Source organism: Moschus berezovskii, chromosome 20, assembly GCF_049115385.1.
Source record: "Moschus berezovskii isolate FMDL1 chromosome 20, NW_MosBer_1.0, whole genome shotgun sequence".
In the NCBI taxonomy this organism is placed as follows: Eukaryota; Metazoa; Chordata; class Mammalia; order Artiodactyla; family Moschidae; genus Moschus; species Moschus berezovskii.
This window is the reverse complement of record NC_142479.1, coordinates 23,992,242-24,013,103: the sequence shown is the minus strand read 5'-3', so window position 1 is coordinate 24,013,103 and position 20,862 is coordinate 23,992,242. Positions and strand designations below refer to the sequence as shown.

The window sequence follows — 20,862 nt, the reverse complement described above, 5'->3', positions numbered from 1 at the left end:
GTACACTTTGATAAAATCATGGATGAAAGAAAATATAAAGCGACAGTACTGTTAATTGAATATGGTTTTCTGGCAGTAATCCAGCTAATTAAGAAAAAGTGTTTCTGCTGAGGCAGCAGAGTTACAAGGAAGGTGGTGGAGTCTTCATTCTCAGGTGCCCAGGTAGGGTCAGGCCATCACTCTTCTTTGTGATTTTCTCCCTCAAGGACTTTCTATCAAAAGTAGTTTTTAATGTGAACAGGTAAATTCATGGTTTTTGCTTTTGGAGAAATACATTTAGAAGATAAAGACTTGAACTATTTATTAATGTTCATAGGGTATACTTTGACTTCTTTCTTTTTCTTTTTTGATTGGTGAACAGTTCTCTCTCACACATTGTTGATAATTTAGGCAGCTAAATTGAGTATGGGTTTCCTGTTTTCTTGAGCAGAACATGTAAGCATATTTTAGATAGGATGCTATTTAAGTGTTTTTAAGCTGGAAATAAAATATATGTGAGTATAAAAGGTTTTATCTTCCCTTCTGTCAGAAATGCTGATTTGGCTCTTTTGCACAGTACTCCCATCTTTGTATGGTTGTTAAAATCTGTTGCTCTTTCCCATCTGAAGGAAATGCATCTTTGACACTTCTCATGACCTGAGTCATGATGCTGAAGTAGAGCCAGAAAATATCCTTAATGGTCATGAGTTAAAAGAAGGAAGACTTCTATGGAGTGGGGGTAAGGGAGCAAGAAGGAGGTTGTGGGGAACATCTTTGCTATTGCTATTTTAAATTATGTCTTTTTGATTATTAGGAAAGTTGCTTCCAGTGTACTATGGTAGTTGTTATTCAGCGGAAAATACTTGGATTTTAATATTTAGTTCTTCCTTCAGTATATGGTGTTTAATGTACTGGAAAAAGACCAGTTCTACAAATGTTTAATTATTTCGAGTCCTCCGAGTCTAAGGACATTACACCTTAAATCTGGCAATTTATTCAGTATTTTATCTTGTTACAGTGTTTGTTTTTATTTCAGTGCCAATTCCCATTCTTCCACATCTTATATGTTCAGTTTAAATGATAGCATTGTATTTACTGAATGATGCTGATAAGTTTCTATAAGTTTTTTCCTTTATTAGTTAAGTGCTTCTGTTTGCTCTGTTGACATGATACAGAATTTATTGCAAGATATTTAAGTATGAGAGATATGGGTGTAGTATATTTTTAAAAAACATTTCAATGAGGATTTATTTATACTTTGGAGAACTCATTTAATCCCAAATTTGGTTTAAGAGATGTCAGATTATGGGATTTTTAGTTCTGGGGATTTTTTTCACTAAGTTTATTAAAAGTCTTCAGTTCTAAGCACTTACTCCCAAAACTCTGCTTAAGCTCACTTCAGAAGCCTGGGAAATTTTGAGCTTGCTTAAATTTGTTAGATTTAGGAATAATGTGAATCTGAAAGCAAAAGTCCCAAAATCTTCTTCTTTTATTCTTCTTATTTTTACAAAGAGTTTGCTTTGTTCCTTCTAGTGTTAAGTATAGTCCATTTAGTGTTAAGTGTAGTTCATTTACTGTTTTGATTTTTCGTTGTTGAAAGAGTGGTAAACTACAATCCTAATGTTTAAAATGAATTAATAATTGCTGAAACTTCTAAAATATTAAGAGAACCAGCTCTTACAAATGTTCTTCATCTCAAATCTTAGAATGCTGTAAGAATAATAAACTAAGGTAATGAACTTCCCAATTATGGGGAAAGATTTTAAAAATTGATTTTGTAAATTTGGGTTGGCCCTGTGAACAGATTGTGCCAGAAATAGAGTGGAAAGGAAATGTAGACAAAACATGTTCACACAATGTATTTAATTGCCTGTCCCATACACATTTTATCTCTGAAAATTTCTGGAAATATTTCTGTTTCCCCACATTTGTATTTTTATGAATGTTGTTTCTAACTCTTGATCTCATCTCCCTTTCTAGTCTAATTTTTGCATTCCAAGGCTCCTTGTTCTCAGACAGCTTTAGTATCTTTTAAGAGTAGTGTAAACTGATCTTGTTCTACATATAGTTTTAGCAACAGTTCCTCTTGACTTTTACTTTTTACATATAAGTTTTCTAAATTTATTGAGTTTTAGATTTAAGGAAAGAAAAACACATTTACATGTAACAGTCGTGAACACATTAAAGTAATAATTGACTGATGAAAAGTATTCAGACTGGAAAAGGAAACCACCTAGCAAATTGTATATTTGATTATTTGTAAATTTATACCTTGATAACTTTAATAATTAGTGCAGTTTTAATTCTCCAGAATGTGAAGTTTTAATTTTACTGACATTTAATAAGCACTAGTGCGAAGTTCCATGCAGCTCCTTTGTATGTGATGGGAAGAGTGATGACAGTATCATTAAAAACCTCAATCACCATCTTGCGGGAAAAAAAAAAATTGGATTCTTGTTTTCAAGTCAATTTTGAGGGGTATTCTCCTATTTTTCTACCCTCCTACTGCTCCCCAAAGTACCTATAGTTATGTCTCTTGTGCTGTGGAACTGTCTACTTGAAAAAGCAACAAGTGTTTTTGCTTGAAATGCATAAACGTTTTTACAGTATCTTTGCTTCCCCACCTATTACTATCCAAAAAAGTTACAGGGAGAGCAAGTCAGTACCTAATCAGAATCGGCCTTGAACACTTCCTATCTTGCACTTTGTCACCAAAGCTGTTTGCTTGTTCTGTTAACAGTCTTTTAAAAAATATGGATGCATTATTCATTTTCTGTTAATTGTGTGTGTTCTGCTCGCCTTGGCTCCTGTGAACAAGCATTGCTTCCGCCCAGTTTGGTATGTGGGTCAGAAGGCACTGTTTCTCACCAGGGCGCTGCTGTTTCCTCTTCCTACTTGAGTAGATTACAGATTATACTGGAATACGCCTGAGAAAAGGTCAAAAAGGAGGTGAAAGTCCTGGAACTGCAGCTGGGAAGCTTGTCATTCTCATCTAGGAAAGGAGGGGGAAAAAAAGGGAGAAAGAAAAAGAGAAATAGACACTCTCATGTCAACCCCAAGCAACCCACAGTCAGGAAATTCCCATTTGCACAGGATACTTTTTATATATTTGGAAAGGATTTTATTTGGTTTTGATTAAATAATTATCGAGTGTTTACCTGAGAAAACTTTAATGTTAAATTAGATGGCAAGCCAGAGCTCAGTAGTGTTTTTAACTTTTCTAAGCCTAGATTTCCAGTGATTGTTTCAAAACAAGCTACCATTGTACTCCCTTTGACAGAGTCAAGAAGTTAGGAGCTTTTCAACTACAGAGTTAACTTGGTTAAACTCATTGGTATATTTTGTATTTTTATCCCTGTCGATTCCACAGCAGGATATTAAAAGCACACTGGATGTTTTGGTCTTCTGTGGAAAGCCAAAGCACCAAAAGATAAGCCCATATGAACTTACTGCCAGTTTTTATTTTGGAAAGATGTGATGTTGAGTGTGAACCATCTGTCTCCATGAGGTCTTGGAGCAAGGACGTTGTTGGAAGGAGGACAGTCATGGGATGTTCGGTAATAGGCTTCTTCCTGTAGAACTGTCTTCCAGGATTGGCAGCCTGTCACATACTCACTAGTTCTCAGTATGCCTCATTACTCCAGTTTCACAGCATGAGAGTTTAAAATATTAGGGGACCAAGGACACTGATTGGGAAGCTTGTATCCCACAACAAGAGCAGGTCCTGTGAATGGGTGATGAGAACAGAATTTGAAACTCTCGTCGTAGTCTCATTTTGTATATGTTTCTGTTGTGAAGCTTCAGAAAAATGGAGTGCCTAAAGGAGATAAGAGTGTGTCCATGGTAAGGGTCAGAAAGTGAGAGGATAATGCAGACCTCCTAAAGCTATGCTCTCCCCTAGAGCATCATCAACTGTGCCGAGTGTCCTTTTGCTTTTTTCCACATGAATCTCTGCCATTTTTATATTTATCCCTGCAGCCCTAATGACAACAAAAGACAATGCTTCTTTATCCTCCCCCTTCTCCATTTGGTCCACTAGTTTCCATTGTAGTTCTTAGTTTCTTATGCCTTCTGTTCCTAGAATCTTCCTCGGACCCTCATTAGCAATAATCTGTAGCTTGTGCCTCTAGAAGCCTGAAACAAAAAGTTTTCTCTTTCTCACTGATGTGATACTGTTTTAAGGTACTTTCTCATCTACAGCTTTGATCCCCTGGTTGCATAATGTTATTTTAACTGCTCTTATTTGTCTTCGTTCACAGCATGGTAGGATAGGGAAATTTTTTTAAAGGATGGGAAGGAAGCCTGTAATTGCATCTATGTCTTATTTTTCCTCCTGGTTTGCATTTAAGAAGAAATACATGTGTACACACAGATACACTGGTATTAACTTTAATATTTAACATAATCTGAGACGGTCAATAATTTCAGCTCTTGCCGGCTTTAGAGATTTCTCGTGGCTGGCAGTTTGCCACATTCACATGTTCTCACATCACTGCGTTCAGAAGCTAAGAATACCAACCTGGCAGCTTGTGCAGGGAGGGTAAAGATAAAACAGAAAGGAGTCTAGCTTCGCAGCCACATACCTGGGAGTTGTTGCTGATGTCTTTTCCACAAATGTTCAAGTTTGTCAAAGCCCAGTAAATCTTGGAAAGTTTATTTTCCTTGTAGCATCTGTGTTTTATAATGGGTCTTTTAATTTGTTTTTACTTTGTCTGCAGGGATTTCTTTTGTCCGGAGTTTTCAGACTCTGTCTTTTTTTTTTTTTTTTTCCTGTGGAAGTGAGTCCGTTAATGATGACTGGTTTGGGAATATACCTCCACAAGGCTGACCTGACAGGCTGCCGCTCCAGCACAGCAACAAAGACCATTGTTATTTTCTGTCTTTACTTTTATCCTCAACTTCGTCCATTTTCCCCCTGTGATTTTACACTGTAGAGTGTGTGGGAAAACATATTTTGGGACCATGCACACATGATAAGGTGGCGTTTTGAAGTTCGCAGCATTTTTTAGTAAACAGAGATCACGCCCTGTCCACCTCACACCCAGACAGTGGTGCTGTGTATTTGTGAGGAGCCTGAGAGTTCCTTTCCCAAAGTACTTGCAGGTATTCTTCATCCAGAAGGCAGAATGGGAGGAAGAAAAGAGCCCACAAGGTTGTTTTCATAATTCCTTTTTCAAAAATGCCAGCTTGTACAAAAGTCAGTAGTTAAACCCCAATGTGAACTGTTCTGGCTTAGGACTTTGTAATGTTAAAAACAATAATAACCATAAACAAATAAACAACTGAAAACAGAATATCATTGCTTTAAACATCAAAGGATGTTTTGAACATTCTGATTTTTAAATGATTTTCTGTTCGCAAGTAGAATTCCTGCTTTGAGAAAACCATTTTATTGGAACTTGGGATTTTTTTTTTCCCCCAAGAGAACGCCGTCTATCTTGGGGACTGGTAAACCTCTAAAGGATCAAAGCTCTGGTGGATTTGGTTAAAGACCCGAAAGCCTGAAGGCTTATGGAAGTTTATCTATATAGTGTAAGCCCAAAAAACTGGGATGAGAGTTTTAGAAGAGCTTATTTTCTCATGAGATTTTTGGGACTTCCTCTGTTTGGATGTGCCAGAAATACTGTGAGAATATCCATTCTCATGGCATTTGTCACTTACAGGTCTTATCCCAGCTGGGGTTTGTAAGTAGAATGGTGTGTGAAATATTATATATATTTTAAAGTTTTATGAAGCCCACTACTAAAGCTGCAGTTAAACAACCTCTACTATTTTCATTATACTTATATAGTAAAGTATAATAAAGAATGGTTGGTGAAGGTGACTTTTAGAATTGACATAGTGACTCTTCCCCGATCTCAAACATTTTGAATTTTACAGTTACTATCGTATGTGTGCTTAGAAGGTGAAATAAGGAAAGGGCCACTATTCTCCCTCTTTGTCCAAAGGGAAGCTGAAGCGTAAGCTGGAGGGACACACTTAAGCCACGTCCAAGGTTTAGGATACTAAGAGTTTCTTCTGCTGAACCTCATTATAGTAAGAAGCCTCAGGCTTAATGAAAAATCCTGGCTGGGAAATTTAGGCTTGATGTAACCTTAAGGGAGTGGCTGAAGATGTATTCTTAAAGTTACCAAACCTATGCTTCTGGTCGAGTCTACCTGAGACTAAGGCGAGTAGTGAAAGCCATAGATTCCAGTACCTCGTTATCTTCTGAAGTACTTTGGGTCCCCTCCAAAACTAATTTTTTTTCCTGTAGATCATAGGGTTGTATTTTCCTGTACTTCCTGGATATGAGAAAAAATATATTTCCTTCCTTCATTCAGCAAACATCTGTTAAGATGTCAACAATTAGTAAGACGCTGATACTACTGTGGAGGAGTCTTCGGTTTTTGTGGAGGATAAATCTGAAGGTTTGATAGATTCCAGCTGCATTTTCCAAGAAAATTCATGACACAAGGAGGTGATAGAATCATCTTTAAATAAAGACTTTGACCAATTGAAATGGGAAGAAAGGATCATTATACTATTTTTGTGTATTTGATTCAGTATGAACTTTCATTTTAAAATTTGTTATATTTTTATGTATAAATCATTACATGTGAGATGATGAGATTTCTTGTCTATGTGAGTTCCCTCATTTTACTAATTCCTGAATTAATTATTCACACATCTCTCATCCATTTTTTTCTAGTTGGAAACTAAAGTTGGGAAGATACAAGTTCCTGCCTCTGTACTCAAAATTTGAGTATTTTCCATTTAAAACAACAATAATAAAATATCTCCTTCCTTTTTTTCCTGAGACATTTTGAGGATGTCTCTCATAGCATGCGTGCTCCCTTTAAATTCTTTAAAGTCTTTCTATCTTATTATGTTATGAATTTTAGGAGTCCTGGGAATTAAGGAAATGGCAACCCACTCCAGTGTTCTTGCCTGGAGAATCCCAGGGACAGGGGAGCCTGGTGGACTTCCATCTATGGGGTCACACAGAGTCGGACACGACTGAAGTGACTTAGCAGGGATTTGTTCAGCCAGGCGTAGAACAGGGCCTCATACCAATAAGGCTCCAAAAGTGTGAACTGAAAGAATGACTGTTGAATGAGTCCTTTGCCTGGTACATTATCTCATCTTGTTAATGTCTTTTTAGCACAAAGTCCTTAAGTCTGTGTTCTGTATCTATTACCGTGATCATTTCCTGTTAGTATACCCATTGTTTATCCCTTTCCAACAACAACAAATCTGATTTTTCACCTCTTTAGTGAAGCTACCCTATTGAAGATTGCCATGCTGTGCTTAGTCACTCAGTCATGTCCGACTTTACAACTTCATGAACTGTGGCCTGCCAGGCTCCTCTGTCCGTGGGGATTCTCCAGGCAAAAATAGCAGAGTGGGTTGCCATGCCCTCCTCCAGGGGATCTTCCCAACCCAGGGATCAAGCCCAGGTCTCCTGCATTACAGGCGAATTCTTTACCGACTGAGCCATCAGGGAAGCTCTTTGAAAAGGTAATCTTCAATAGAAGATTACCAGAGTTAGCAGCTTTCTCTCTGAGTTTGCCTTTCTGAACCTTGGCATTGTTGAACACATTTTTTCTTTCATTAAAGCCATTTTAAATAAATTACTTGCCACATAATAAAACATAAGTCAGACACTGCCCCTATTCTTATGAACATAAAATCTACCCAGCTTACTTTACTCTTTCAGATGCACTGGGTTTCCAAGGCTCCATCATGAATACAGACACCAAGAATAAAAGCTCATAAATACTTGGGTGTCCCAGAAGACTGAGAAGGATAGGTGTGATGTACCTTGAGGTTGTTTTTATGCTGGTGAGCCACTGAAGGATTTTAAGTCAACCTAACTAAACCAACTAAACCACAAGATATGGAGCTTCTCAGTGAAAAGCTTCACTTCTCTAGACTTCTCATTGTATCTCTTAAGTTCAGTGTTCTCAAAAATCTGTGCTGTTCCTTTGCTGAAGATTTTAGGTACCTAAATTTAGGTACTGCCACCTCAATTGAAATATTTCTTCTAAAACTGGAATATATTTTCTTCCCATTATAATTCTCCCCTCTAGTTAAGAGATTTTGAACTCTTGCTCACATCTGTGGCATCACTTTACAGTCTCTGCTCTTCATGTTATCCTTCATCCTTAGAATATTTCTTCTCTCCTGCTCTTACCCATATTTTATCCATCTTTCAAAGCCTAGGTCATGTCCCATCTGCTCCCTGATATCTTCTCCAAATAATTGATCCCATGTGTACTTATGTTTAGTACTAGGCAATTAGCACTTAATTATTCCTGTGTCATGCGTGTTAGACTGTAAGCTTTGCAACAGCAAAGAATGCAGTCCTCACAGCGTGTGATCTTCGGCTGAGGCACTCAACAAATATTTGACTGCTGTTGTGAAATGTGTGTGTTAAACATAGGCCTTGAATTTCATTAGCTTGTGACATATTTCATGTTGTGGCCTGATTTCAGCTCCAAACGGTATTCAAATAAATTAAAGGATACTTACATAAGTGAGAAGACATCCCTTGTTTTTGGCTTGAAAGGCTTAATATGCTTATGATAGCAATACTTCCTATACTGATCAACAGAGCCAGTGCAATCTCTATCAAAATGTGAGCTGGCATTTTTGCAGATAATGACAACATATAGATAGAAGCAGAAAGTTTTGTTGGATATGATCATCCATCAAAGATTTGTAACAGACCACTGACTGTCTTAGAAACAAAAACAACTCAACCTGATTTTACTATTTTTTTCCTATCTTAGGTCCCTGTGAAAAACAGTTATTTTCTGTGACAGAGATACTTCTCAATCCTTATTCTTTCTTGGGAAAATGTTTCTTGGAACAAGGGTTTTTGGAGTTTTGAAAGTTAAAGTATTATCTTAAGTGAGTTCTGTGTGTCTGTATTTAGGCAAGGATTTATGTAATGGCTATTTTAGAAACCATCCTGATATGGCAGAATTTCAAAGCATTACCGAAATCAGAAAAACAAACACACTGGTCTAAATTTTCTAATTCCATGTGGCTTGTATCTGAAGAGGACATTGCTAATGTTACCCTAATGTCTGCCTTTACATTTCATACTCTTCTCTCTGGGAGATATGTAACTTACTTGAATTTTGTAGCAGTAGGCTTACAAGGTGGTGACACCAAATAATATAGAAATAATAAATGCCCAAATGGGTGCTTCTGCTCTGCAGTGTAGTATGTTCCCTTCTGATATTCTTGTCTCTTTCTTATCGGTGACTGTGTATATTTTATTTTTATTTTCAGATAGCAGAACAAATTGGTATAACATATCAGCTCAACAAAATTTAGCTCAGTTTGTCTTTAGGCCAGGATATCAGTTGAATGGAAAAATGAGAGATCATGGATCCCGCCTTGCCTCAGACTTAAAGTATCTCAGTATTGAAGTAATAGACATTACCGGTACTATTTTGAAGACACTGGTTAAAGAAACAAACAAAAAAATTGAAATGCATATTTGTAAGGTTGTAGTAAATGTCAGTTAAACTTCAGAGATTTTGTTTCATTTCCTTTCATTTGTTTCATTTCATTGTTCTGTTTCAAAAAATCATATTTTCTACCTTACAATAAAGTTAGCTGTATCATATAAATACTATGAATCATAAAGAAATATATATATTTATTTATTTTTGTTGCTGCATGGGCTTTTCTCTAGTTGTGGCAAATGGGGACTGGAAAAGAGTCTGATGCTGGGAGGGATTGGGGGTGGGAGGAGACGGGGACGACAGAGGATGAGATGGCTGGATGGCATCACCGACTCGATGGACATGAGTTTGAGTGAACTCTGGGAGTTGGTGATGGACAGGGAGGCCTGGCGTGCTGTGATTCATGGGGTCGCAAAGAGTCGGACACAACTGAGCGACTGAACTGAACTGAACTAGTTGCAGTTCGTGGGTTTCTCATGGCAGTGGCTTCTCTTCTTGTGGAGCACAGGCTCTAGCGCACGCAGGCTTCAGTAGTTGTGCCATGTGGGCTCCAGAGCGCATGATCAAAAGTTGTGACACTTGGGGCTTAATTGCCCTGTGGTACGTGTGATCTTCCCGGATCAGGGATCGAACCTGTGTGTCCTGCATTGGCAGGCACTGCCACTGAGCCTCCAGGGAAGTCTCATTATATTTTTATAAGAGTAAAATATAAAAATTAAAATGTTTTTAGATTGAATTTTTATAATAAGAATGTACAAAACAAATTCATGAAGTGGAATTTATAAAAAAAAAAAAATCCGCTTGTTAAAAGATCTGTAAGAGAACAAAAGGACAAGTCAGAGCAGGGTAAGAAAATACTTGAAAATCATATCTAATGAAAGGTTTATATCCAGAATATATAAAGAACTTTAAAAATTTGAGAATAAGATCCGTAAATAATTTTTTACATTTTTATAGTCATTTGATTTTCAGCAGGGGTGCCAGGATAATCCTCTGGGTTGGGAAAGAATATCTTTTCAATAAGTGATACTGGAACAAGTGGATATTCAGCATTCAAAAAAAGTGAAGTTGAACCCCTACCTCACATGATTTATAAAAATTAATTCAAAATTAATCAGAGACCTAAATGTTAGAGCTAAAAATATAAAACTCTTTGCAGAAAACATAGCTATAAATCTATATATTTTGTTTTTTTTTTTTTGGTATGACAACAAAAGCATAAGCAACTAAAGAAAATATAGATAAATTAGACTTCATCAAAGTTAAAAACTTGTATGTTTCAAAACATACCATGAAGAAAGTGAAAGGATGACATAGGAAGGGGAGAAAATATTTATAAACCATGCTTTTGCTAAGGGATTTACATTCTGAGAATATGCTTAACTCTTATTTACAACTGAACAATAAAAAGACAACTCAATTTTGGGCTAATGTTTTGAATAGAGGTTTCTCCAAGAAGGTGTATAAATTAACTAAAATGCACATGAAAAAGATATTTGAAAAATGCAAATCAAAACTGCAATGAGATATCTCTTCACACCTACTAGGGTGGATAAAATAAAAATGATAGACCATAACAAGTGGTGTTGAGGATGTGGAAAATCTGGGGCCCTCATACACTGGTGTGGCCATAGTTTCTTAGTTCCTCAAAAGGTTAAGTATAGACCTAACTGTTTCACTTCTAGTCGTATGTACCCTAGAAAATTGAAAGCCCAAGTCCCCGTAAATACCTGTGCACTAATGTTCATAGAAGCGTTATTCATAGTAGCCTGTTAACCCAAATATTCATCAGCTGGTATAAATGTTGTATATCCATACAGTGCGATATTATTCAGCTATTAAAAGGAATGAACTGTTGACACATGGTACAACATGGATAAACACTGAAAACATAGTTGAAAAAAGCACTCACAAAAGGTCACATTGTATGGTTCCATTTATATGAATTATCCAGAATAGACAAATCTATAGAAACTGGACAGATTCCTGTATCAAAAGCTGATGGGTAGGGAAAAAGAAGAGTGACTGCTAAGGGTATGGACTTTCTTTTTGGGTGATGAAAATGTTCTGAAATTAGATAGCAATACTAGTATCATTCTGTAGAATATACCAAACACCATAGACCTGTATACTTCAAAAGGGTGAATCTTATGGTGTATGAATTATGTTTCAGCAAAAATATTAACCCAGTTTTTAAAATTGGCAAAAACTTTACATAGGTATTTTACCAAAGAAAATAAATGGATGACAGATAAGTTCATGAACCACAACAACAGCACGCTGTTCGGCACATATTTGGCCAGCACCCATATTTCGCATCAGGTGGCCAAAGTGTTGGAGTTTCAGCTTCAACATCAGACCTTCCAATGAACACCCAGGACTAATCTCCTTTAGGATGGACTGGTTGGATCTCCTTGAAGTCCAAGGAACTCTCAAGAGTCTTTTCCAACACCACAGTTCAAAAGCATCAATTCTTTGGCGCTCAGCTTTCTTTATAGTCCAACTCTCACATCCATCCATGACTACTGGAAAAACCGTAGCCTTGACTAGACAGACCTTTGTTGGCAAAGTAATGTCTCTGCTTTTTAATATGTTCTCTAGGTTGGTTGTAACTTTTCTTCCAAGGACCAACCGTCTTTTTATTTCATGGCTGCAGTCACCACCTGCAGTGATTTTAGAGCCCCAAAAAATAAAGTCTGACACAGTTTCCACTGTTTCTCCATCTATTTGCCGTGAAGTGATGAGACCAGATGCCATAATCTTTGTTTTCTGAATGTTGAGCTTTAAGCCAACTTTTTCACTCTCCTCTTTCACTTTCATCAAGAGGCTCTTTAGTTCTTCTTCACTTTCTGCCGTACGGGTGGTGTCATCTGCATATCTGAGGTTACTTTTATTTCTCCTGGCAATCTTGATTCCAGCTTGTGCTTCTTCCAGCCCAGCGTTTCTCATGATGTACTCTGCATATAAGTTAAATAAGCAGGGTGACAATATACAACCTTGATGTATACTCCTTTTCCTATTTGGAACCCGTCTGTTGTTCCATGCTGCTGCTGCTGCTGCTAAGTCACTTCAGTCGTGTCCGACTCTGTGTGACCCCATGGACGGAAGCCCACCAGGCTCCCCCATCCCTGGGATTCTCCAGGCAAGAACACTGGAGTGGGTTGCCATTTCCTTCTCCAATGTGTGAAAGTGAAAAGTGAAAGTGAAGTCGCTCAGTCGTGTCCGACCCTTAGCGACCCCACAGACTGCAGCCTACCAGGCTCCTCCATCCATGGGATTTTCTAGGCAAGAGTACTGGAGTGGCTTGCCATTGCCTTCTCCGCTGTTGTTCCATATCCAGGTCTAACTGTTGCTTCCTGACCTGCATACAGATTTCTCAAGAGGCAGGTCAGGTGGTCTGATATTCCCATCTCTTTCAGAATTTTCCACAGTTTGTTGTGATCCACACAGTCAAAGGTTTTGGCATAGTCAATAAAGTAGAAATAGATGTTTTTCTGGAACTCTTTTGCTTCTTCGATGAACTAGCAGATGTTGGCAATTTGATCTCTGGTTCCTCTGCCTTTTTTAAAACCAGCTTGAACATCTGAAGTTCACGATTCACGTATTGTTGAAGCCTGGCTTGGAGAATTTGGGGCATTACTTTACTAGCATGTGAGATGAGTGCAATTGTGTGGTAGTTTGAGCATTCTTTGGCATTGCCTTTCTTAGGGATTGGAATGAAAACTGACCTTTTCCAGTCCTGTGGCCACTGCTGAGTTTTCCAAATTTGCTGGCATATTGAGTTCAACACTTTCACAGCATCATCTTTCAGGATTTGAAATAGTTCAACTGGAATTCCGTCACTTCCATAGCTTTGTTCGTAGTGATGCCTCCTAAGGCCCGCTTGACTTCACATTCCAGGATGTCTGGCGCTAGGTGATATCTGGGTCTTGAAGATCTTCTTTTTTTTTTTTTTTTAATTTTGATTGCTTTATTAAAATGTTCCTCATAGAATTCTTTTCAAAAACATTATGTCCTAAAAAAGTCATTCAACAAATATCAGGACCTTCTATGTATAGGACATTGATGGAAAAAGCAAAGAAATCTGTGTTCCTGATCCTTAAAGTGAAGTGAAGTCACTCAGTCGTGTCCGAATCTTTGTGACCCCATGGACTGTAGCCTACCAGGCTCTTGTACAGTTCTTCTGTGTATTCGTGCCATCTTATGCTTCTGTCAGGTCCATACCATTTCTGTCCTTTATTGAGCCCATCTTTGCGTGCAATGTTCCCTTGGTATCTCTATAATTTTCTTTAAGAGATCTCTAGTCTTTCCTATTCTATTGTTTTCCTCCATTTCTTTGCACTGATCACTGAGAAAGGCTTTCTTGAAAATCTCTCCTTGCTATTCTTTGGAACTCTGCATTCAAATGGGTATATCTTTCCTTTTCTCCTTTGAATGTAAAAAAGCTTACATTCATACAAAAACTTGTGCATAAATGTTTATGGCAGCTTTATTTGTAATAACCAAAAGCTGGATACAAATGTCCTTTTGCCAATGACTGGATAAACAAACTGTAGTACTTCCATACAATGAGATTATATTCAGGAATAAAAAGGAAGGAATTGATACCTGTAGGAAAATGTAGAGTGGTTGAATCTCAGATGCTTACTGTCAAGTGAAAGAGGTAAGACTCAGTACGGTACATACTTCATTTATAGAACATTCTGGAAAATGCAGAGCCATGGAATGGGAGAAAAGGTAAGTACCTAAGAGAAATTTTGCTTATTGGTGAGATGGGAGTAATTTCTCTCTATGCAGATCAGATTTTATTTCAGTTTGTTTTTCCTGGTTGTTAGCCATAATTCTTTTTATTTTTTTATATTAAGCTGTCATAAAATAAAGGGTTGATTCATGATTTTTAATTTTATGGTGGGTAGTGGCACATTTTGGGAGGAAGGCAGTGTTTTTGCCTTTTGATTTTGGTCACTTTCATCCTGTGTTTCTCATGCTGTTCTCTGTGGATATACATCCTTATGACTCTTGTTTCTTCTGCCCTCTTGAGGCTTTATAGGTTGCCATGGCTGGAATATGCTTCCCCTCCGACTTCCAGGCTTGTTTAAGGAAATGTTCCATTATTCCTTTAAACTAATTTAGACCATTTCATTTTTTTTTGTCTTACTATCCTATATTTCTTTGTAACACCATAAAATTCAGTTTTATACCAATTATTTGTATAACCATTTAACATCTATCCAATTCTGTATCCTCCAAGCCTCTATCCTCAAAGACTACAGTCTCTGTTCATAGTCAAGTCATGTTTGGTATTACCAGAGTCCTTTGTTTTTTTTTCCAGCCTTCCATAGAGCCATGATTCTTTTGGAATCAGGTCTGCCTCTGGTAACATTCTTAAAAGATTAGTGGAGCCAGTGCAAATCCTGTCAGAGAAGGAAACTTCTCTTGGTAATGCTTTTCTTTGCTTTGTTCTCTTTATAGGGAAGCTCAACAGCCAAGACTCCTACAATAATTTTGCCAACAACAACCCCGGCAACCCTCGACTCTCTCCTCTCCCCAGCCTGATGGTGTTGATGCCTCTCGCCCAAATCAAGCAGCCAATGACACTTGGTACCATCACCAAACGAACAGGGTAAGGCTTCAGGCTTGATACTTTTTAAATAGCTATTTTAGAGGATTAAATACATAAAAATAAAGCATACTTTTTCTTTGGTTGGTTTTGATTATGTTCTTCATTCCCAGCCCACATGAGACTTAATGGCAGCTGATTAAGTACAAAGTATAGAACATGCGCAAACACGTTCATGCACAAGCATGTACACACACATTCATAGAAAAAAACAAAGCAGTGACAAGTTGTGAGAACTAGTATTGGCTAATGGAAACCAGATCCATCTACTCAGTCTTGTAGTTCCTGCCTTGTGGCTTTGTCTCAAAGTAGTAGTTTCATTTTCTTGATTTTGTGGACATGATTTGGATTTATAATGGCCCCAAAATTTTGACTAAGGAGAGAGAATTTAATATGACAACCATCCTTCTGGAAGAAACATCTATATTGAGGAACCATTTACATATAATAATCTGTCATCATTGCTGTGCTAGGTGGTAAAGTGCTGCCATGAGATACTTTTGTAAGAAGAAGCACTCATTCTCAGGGACCAGGCCTTTTTCTCCAGATTTCACTGTGACACTGAAATTGACCCTCTGTCTAGTGGAGTAGTGTTTTCCTATAAAGTGATCCTATTTTGAATGTAGAAATTGAGTTTGTGGTGTATTAAGGGGGGGAAAAAAAGAAGGTGGGAAACAGCAAATCTAGCTCCAAAATCTGACATCTTGTGATACAGATCATTTGGCTATATTTTTAAAAGTTGATTTCAGCTTTTTAACCTTTCAGTAGTAGTTTAAGTAGAATTTTTACTTCCTTTTCCTCTTTTAGTTTCTTTATTTTAAAATAAATAAGAGTGACTATGAATAGTAAAGGGGTTACAATCTTAAATTTACAAGTAGCTGGCTTTTTTCTTTGGATAATGATACATTTCTGGGATATAGAATCAAATAAAAATGGGACTAAATCTTGAATCATAATCTTAATATTTTTTCATTCACAGACGTCAGTACATAATTGTACCTTTTTTGATCTGTCTTTCCTGAACATAGTAAAAGAACACTCAAAATTGTTCCTCGTGATTTTAATTTTATTTCCCAAGATAGTGACTGAAGTTCTGTGCCTGAAATTATGTGATGTTAGAATTTAATTCAAACTATTTGTGGGGAGGATTGGAAAGTGAGTTTTCTGGGGGCTTCCCAGGTGGTAAAGAATCCACCTGCAGTACAGGAGACCCAGGTTTGATCCCTGGGTCAGGAAGATCCCCTGGAGAAAGGTTATGGCTACCCACTCCAGTATTCTTGCCTGGAGAATTCCATGGACAGAGCAGCCTGGTGGGCTACAGTCAGTTGGGTCTCACAGAGTTGGTTATGACTGAGTGACTAACACACACTTAGAAAGTGAGTTTCCCTTTGCATATATTTGAAACTTTCCATGATAAAAAGATGAACTCCATTACACCTCTTTAGTTTCTCTCTTGCTGTTCTTTCTGTCTGTCCTGAGATGGGTAGAAACTATTTATCATATAGTCTCTTCCTAAGCTACCATACTGTATGAACTTAGATAACTTTTATGTTTCCTTTTCTTTTTAAAAACTTGATTACAGTTTCTAGATTTTTTAGAGCATGTGTATTATGTTCCTTGTACCCTAGATAATTTAATAATTATTTATTAATGAATTAAGTGATAGGAATTTTAATTGTGTGCTTTGAAATTAATATTAGTTTAAGATACAAGTTTCATACTTTTTTCTGGGCTTTTATCTCAGTTCTTAAACCCTTTTATTTTTGCCAAATTTTAAAATTCTTTTTTAGCATGTCCTTTCTTAAAGTGTTTAGAGAGAAAAATTAATATTTGTCCCACAATGAGTACTTGGGTTTTAATTTCCAAAATTTTGATAGAGATTCATTTAGACTTACTGGGGAAAAAATCTTATTAGACCAGTAAAAGGCATTCCTGGGGAGGGATGTTGGAGGGGGATTCAGGTTGGAGGGACACATATGCACCCGAGGGTGATTCATGTCGATGCATGGCGAAAACCACCACAATATTGTAAAAAATTATCCTCCAATTAAAATAAATTAATTATTTTAATAAAAAGGGAATTGCTGCATGCCCAGATTTTCCAGATGTTAACAGTTTAATGAATTCGCCTTATTTATCTTTTCTCACTCCATGCACACGCACTCACATACATATACATCCACCAAAAACTCATTAGTCTCTTTTTTCCATATGTCTGTTTTCTGTAATGAATTCTGTATTTGTGGCAGAGCTTAAGTGCTCCGTAAATTACCCCATCCACTCTCTTTTTTTCCCTCCCTTCCTACTATTCTTTTTTTCTCTTCCTATTAACACAGATTACAGTGATAAAAAACACTTTGATGATAGTATTCATAACTTATGCCGGTTACTGCTAGATTATAAGACCTAATACTTTTAAACCATTTTCTGAAGGATTTGTTGACTATATTCAGAAGTTGCTGTTGTGACATTATTATAATTCTTTGCTGTTGTTCAGTCTTAAAGTCGTGTCCGCCTCTTTGCGACCCCGTGGACTGCAGCATGCCAGGCTTCCCTGTCCTTGTCTGTATAATTCTTATAGTACTGTTTGGTCATAGAATTTTCAGAATGTAGTTTGTGGTTTTACTATCTCAACACTTAGCAGTTTCATTGACATACATGTATTTTGACTAACCAAAAGTAGTACTTGTTTTGAGAGAGTAAGGTATTCCTTGAATTTCCATTTTTGACATATGCTGAGATTCTAAGCACATCGCAAAGCACATCTAATGGTTTGAATCATTAGATTTCTCCCATTATATTTTAATATTTACATTAATTTCATTTTTATTTAATTATTTTTTTTTACTGTGACCAGTTCTTAAGCTGGAGAAGGCAGTGGCACCCCACTCCAGTACTCTTGCCCGGAAAATCCCAGGGATGGGGTAGCCTGGTGGGCTGCTGTCTGTGGGGTCGCACAGAGTTGGACACAACTGAAGTGATTTAGCAGCAGCAGCAGTTCTTAAGCTGCAGTTAGCTCACTTGTATTATTTCCATCAAGTTTTCTTGTGTTTCCTGAGGATTTTGACTACCACATTAAGGTCACCAGAGTGATGAGCAAACAGTCTTTTAATTTTCCAGGTCATTGTGGAAATCCTGATTTACCCTAACTTTGCTTCAATGAAATGTGTTTTGTAGTATTTAAAAAATAAAACTTACAGATGTATTTGACATTAATTTGTAGAAAGAGAACACAGAGCTGACTCATTTATAGGCATTAAGTTCCAATACACCTGATATTATATATAGTTACAAATATTATTCCATGTCCTAGATATTTGCCATAATGACATAAAATAAACATTAAAAAATACATTCTAGCATAGAAATTTCCAAGGATTGCTTTGCTTAGGATCCTATATTTAAATAACCAAATTTAGATGGAAACCTCAACCCAAACCTTCAGGGGATAGACGTGTGCTTACCACACTTCACATCTGCCCTCTTATTTATGGAAAGATACATCCCTGAAAGCCTGTGCAGTGTCAGGGACCATCTGTCTTACTCAAAGACATTCGCAAGGCCAGTAGAGCTGCAAATGGCAGAAGACAGATGTATTTACACCTTCATGTTCTGTACCTTGAAGCAGCACTTGGAGGAAATAAGGCCTATTTTGGCAACAGCTGTTGCTCAGCCCGACTGTGGTATACACTGATGAAGGCGAAAGATGTGCTAGGAATCATTTGGTTTAATAGCTGCTCATTCAAACAAAACCCATTTCTTCCAGTCTAAGACTGGAGGATTGGAAAGGCCTCCATCCTGTTTTTATCATGTGTAAATCAGCATTCAGTTCAGTTCAGTCGCTCAGTCGTGTCCGACTCTTTGCGACCCCATGAACCGCAGCACGCCAGGCCTCCCTGTCCATCACCAACTCCTGGAGTTCACTCAAACTCATGTCCATCGAGTCGGTGATGCCATCCATTCTCTGTCGTCCCCGTCTCCTCCCACCCCCAATCCCTCCTAGCATCAGCATGGTTGTCATCTATTAAAAGTGAAAGTGGGTGCCACGGGATTGCTTCTTGTTTTGTAGTGTGAAGTTTTTGAAGTAGGGACTTACGAAGCAATAGCTCGTAGATGTTTGACTGAATTAATGAATCACATAAGTGATGAAGGGTTTTTTTAAATGCTTCCTATGTAAAAATTTACTAAATAGACAATTTTTCAACAATATGCTTAATTTTACATACATTAAATCTAAAATTATTGACACATACATCATTTTGTGGGCACAAGCAGGGAACAGGACATTGCAAAAAGTGATCAGAGAGATTTCCCTGGTAGTCCAGTGGCTAAGACTTCACACTCCCAGTGCAGGGGCCCAGGTTGGATCCCTAGTCAGGGAACTAGATCCCACATGCTGCAACCAAGAGTTCACAAGCCACAACTAAAGATCCTGTGTTCTGCAATCAAGATCAAAGATCTCATATGCCTCAACTAAGACCCAGCACAGCCAAATAAATAAATAAATTTTTTTTAAAAAGTGGTCTTAGTAATTTCATGGGAATAAAAACTATAGAAATTGGGAATGAAGTTACTTTCTTGCCCTTCACTAGCTGACATGTTTAGTGAAGTAACCTGATGCGATTTGTTGTCTTTCACTGGTTTTCTTTTTCTTATATTGAGCAGCTTCCTGCTGCTTCCTTTCTCCACCATGTTTGTATGTATTCATATTTTTGTGAACAGTTTGAGCTAGGTATTAGGAACCTTGGACCTGACTCTGGAGAAATAGGCTAGGGAATACAGTGAAAGAATATCATCTTAGGAGTCTGAAGCTCCATCTTCTTATCTTGGTTCTGCCATTTCCAGTGTGCCTACATGAGTTTCTTCATCAAAGGTATATTTGTGTGTATGGATTATAACCTGTCAGCCTTCCAGTGTATGAGTTTCCAACCGGTGTTCTATTATGTACTTTCTAAGCCTCGTTCATTGCTGTTCCCTAGGCCAGTGCTTCACAGGAGCTCCATTTAGGAAACATAGATGATTGTTCTTCTTTAGATATGGAAGCATTTAATAGCGTTTATTTGATTATCTCTAGTTGAAATTCGTAGACCAAATCTGCCATCAGAGTTTGCTAAGTGAATAACTGACATTGGCATATAGTCCTTGAGGAAGGTCTGTTCCTCTTTCTGATCCACTTTGGTCTGCCTTGGCTTATTTAGACACTTTGACCCCAGCCTCAAGTCTTATAGGTGAAGTTTGAAGAATTAAATGGGAAAGATTTGGAAACAGACACCCCCCCATCCCCAGCCAGTGGGTTGGTTTTTCAGTCACTAAGTTGTGTCCCACACAAAAAGAGTCATGGGCAACTCTGTGACCCAATGGACTGCAACACGCCAGGCTCCCCTGTCCTTCACTATCTCCCAGAGTTTGCTCAAACTCGTATCCATTGAGTTGGTGATGCTATCTTGCCATCTGATTCTCTGCCGCCCTCTTATCCTTTTGTGTTCAGTTTTTCCCAGCATCAGGGTCTGTTCCAATGAGTTGGCCCTTTGCATCAGGTGGCCAAAGTAATGGAACTTCAGCATCAGCATCAGTCCTTCCAGTGAACATTTAGGGTTGATTTCCTTTATGATTGACTGGTTTGATCTCCTTGTAGTCCAAATGGTAATTCTCCACTTCCTAGTCCTGTCTTATCTATGTATTGTTTATTGATCACTAAGCTATAAATGTTTTATTCCAGATATAAAATAACTAACAGTGTATATTTTCATTAGGATGTATATGTCTACATGTGCAATATACATGCACAGTTTGAGTTTCCAG

The 20,862-nt window shown here is 37.6% G+C and overlaps 1 protein-coding gene across 9 annotated transcripts in view; it reads left to right on the top strand.

Annotated features, from left to right (window-relative positions):
* BCAS3 (BCAS3 microtubule associated cell migration factor) overlaps positions 1-20,862 on the top strand; it is a 600,416-nt gene that overhangs the window by 239,471 nt on the left and 340,083 nt on the right. For all 9 annotated transcript variants that reach the window (XM_055400120.2, XM_088828643.1, XM_088828641.1 and 6 more), the window contains one exon: positions 14,913-15,063. In XM_055400120.2, coding sequence (XP_055256095.2) covers positions 14,913-15,063 — 151 coding nt within the window. The remainder of the gene's footprint in view (positions 1-14,912; positions 15,064-20,862) is intronic.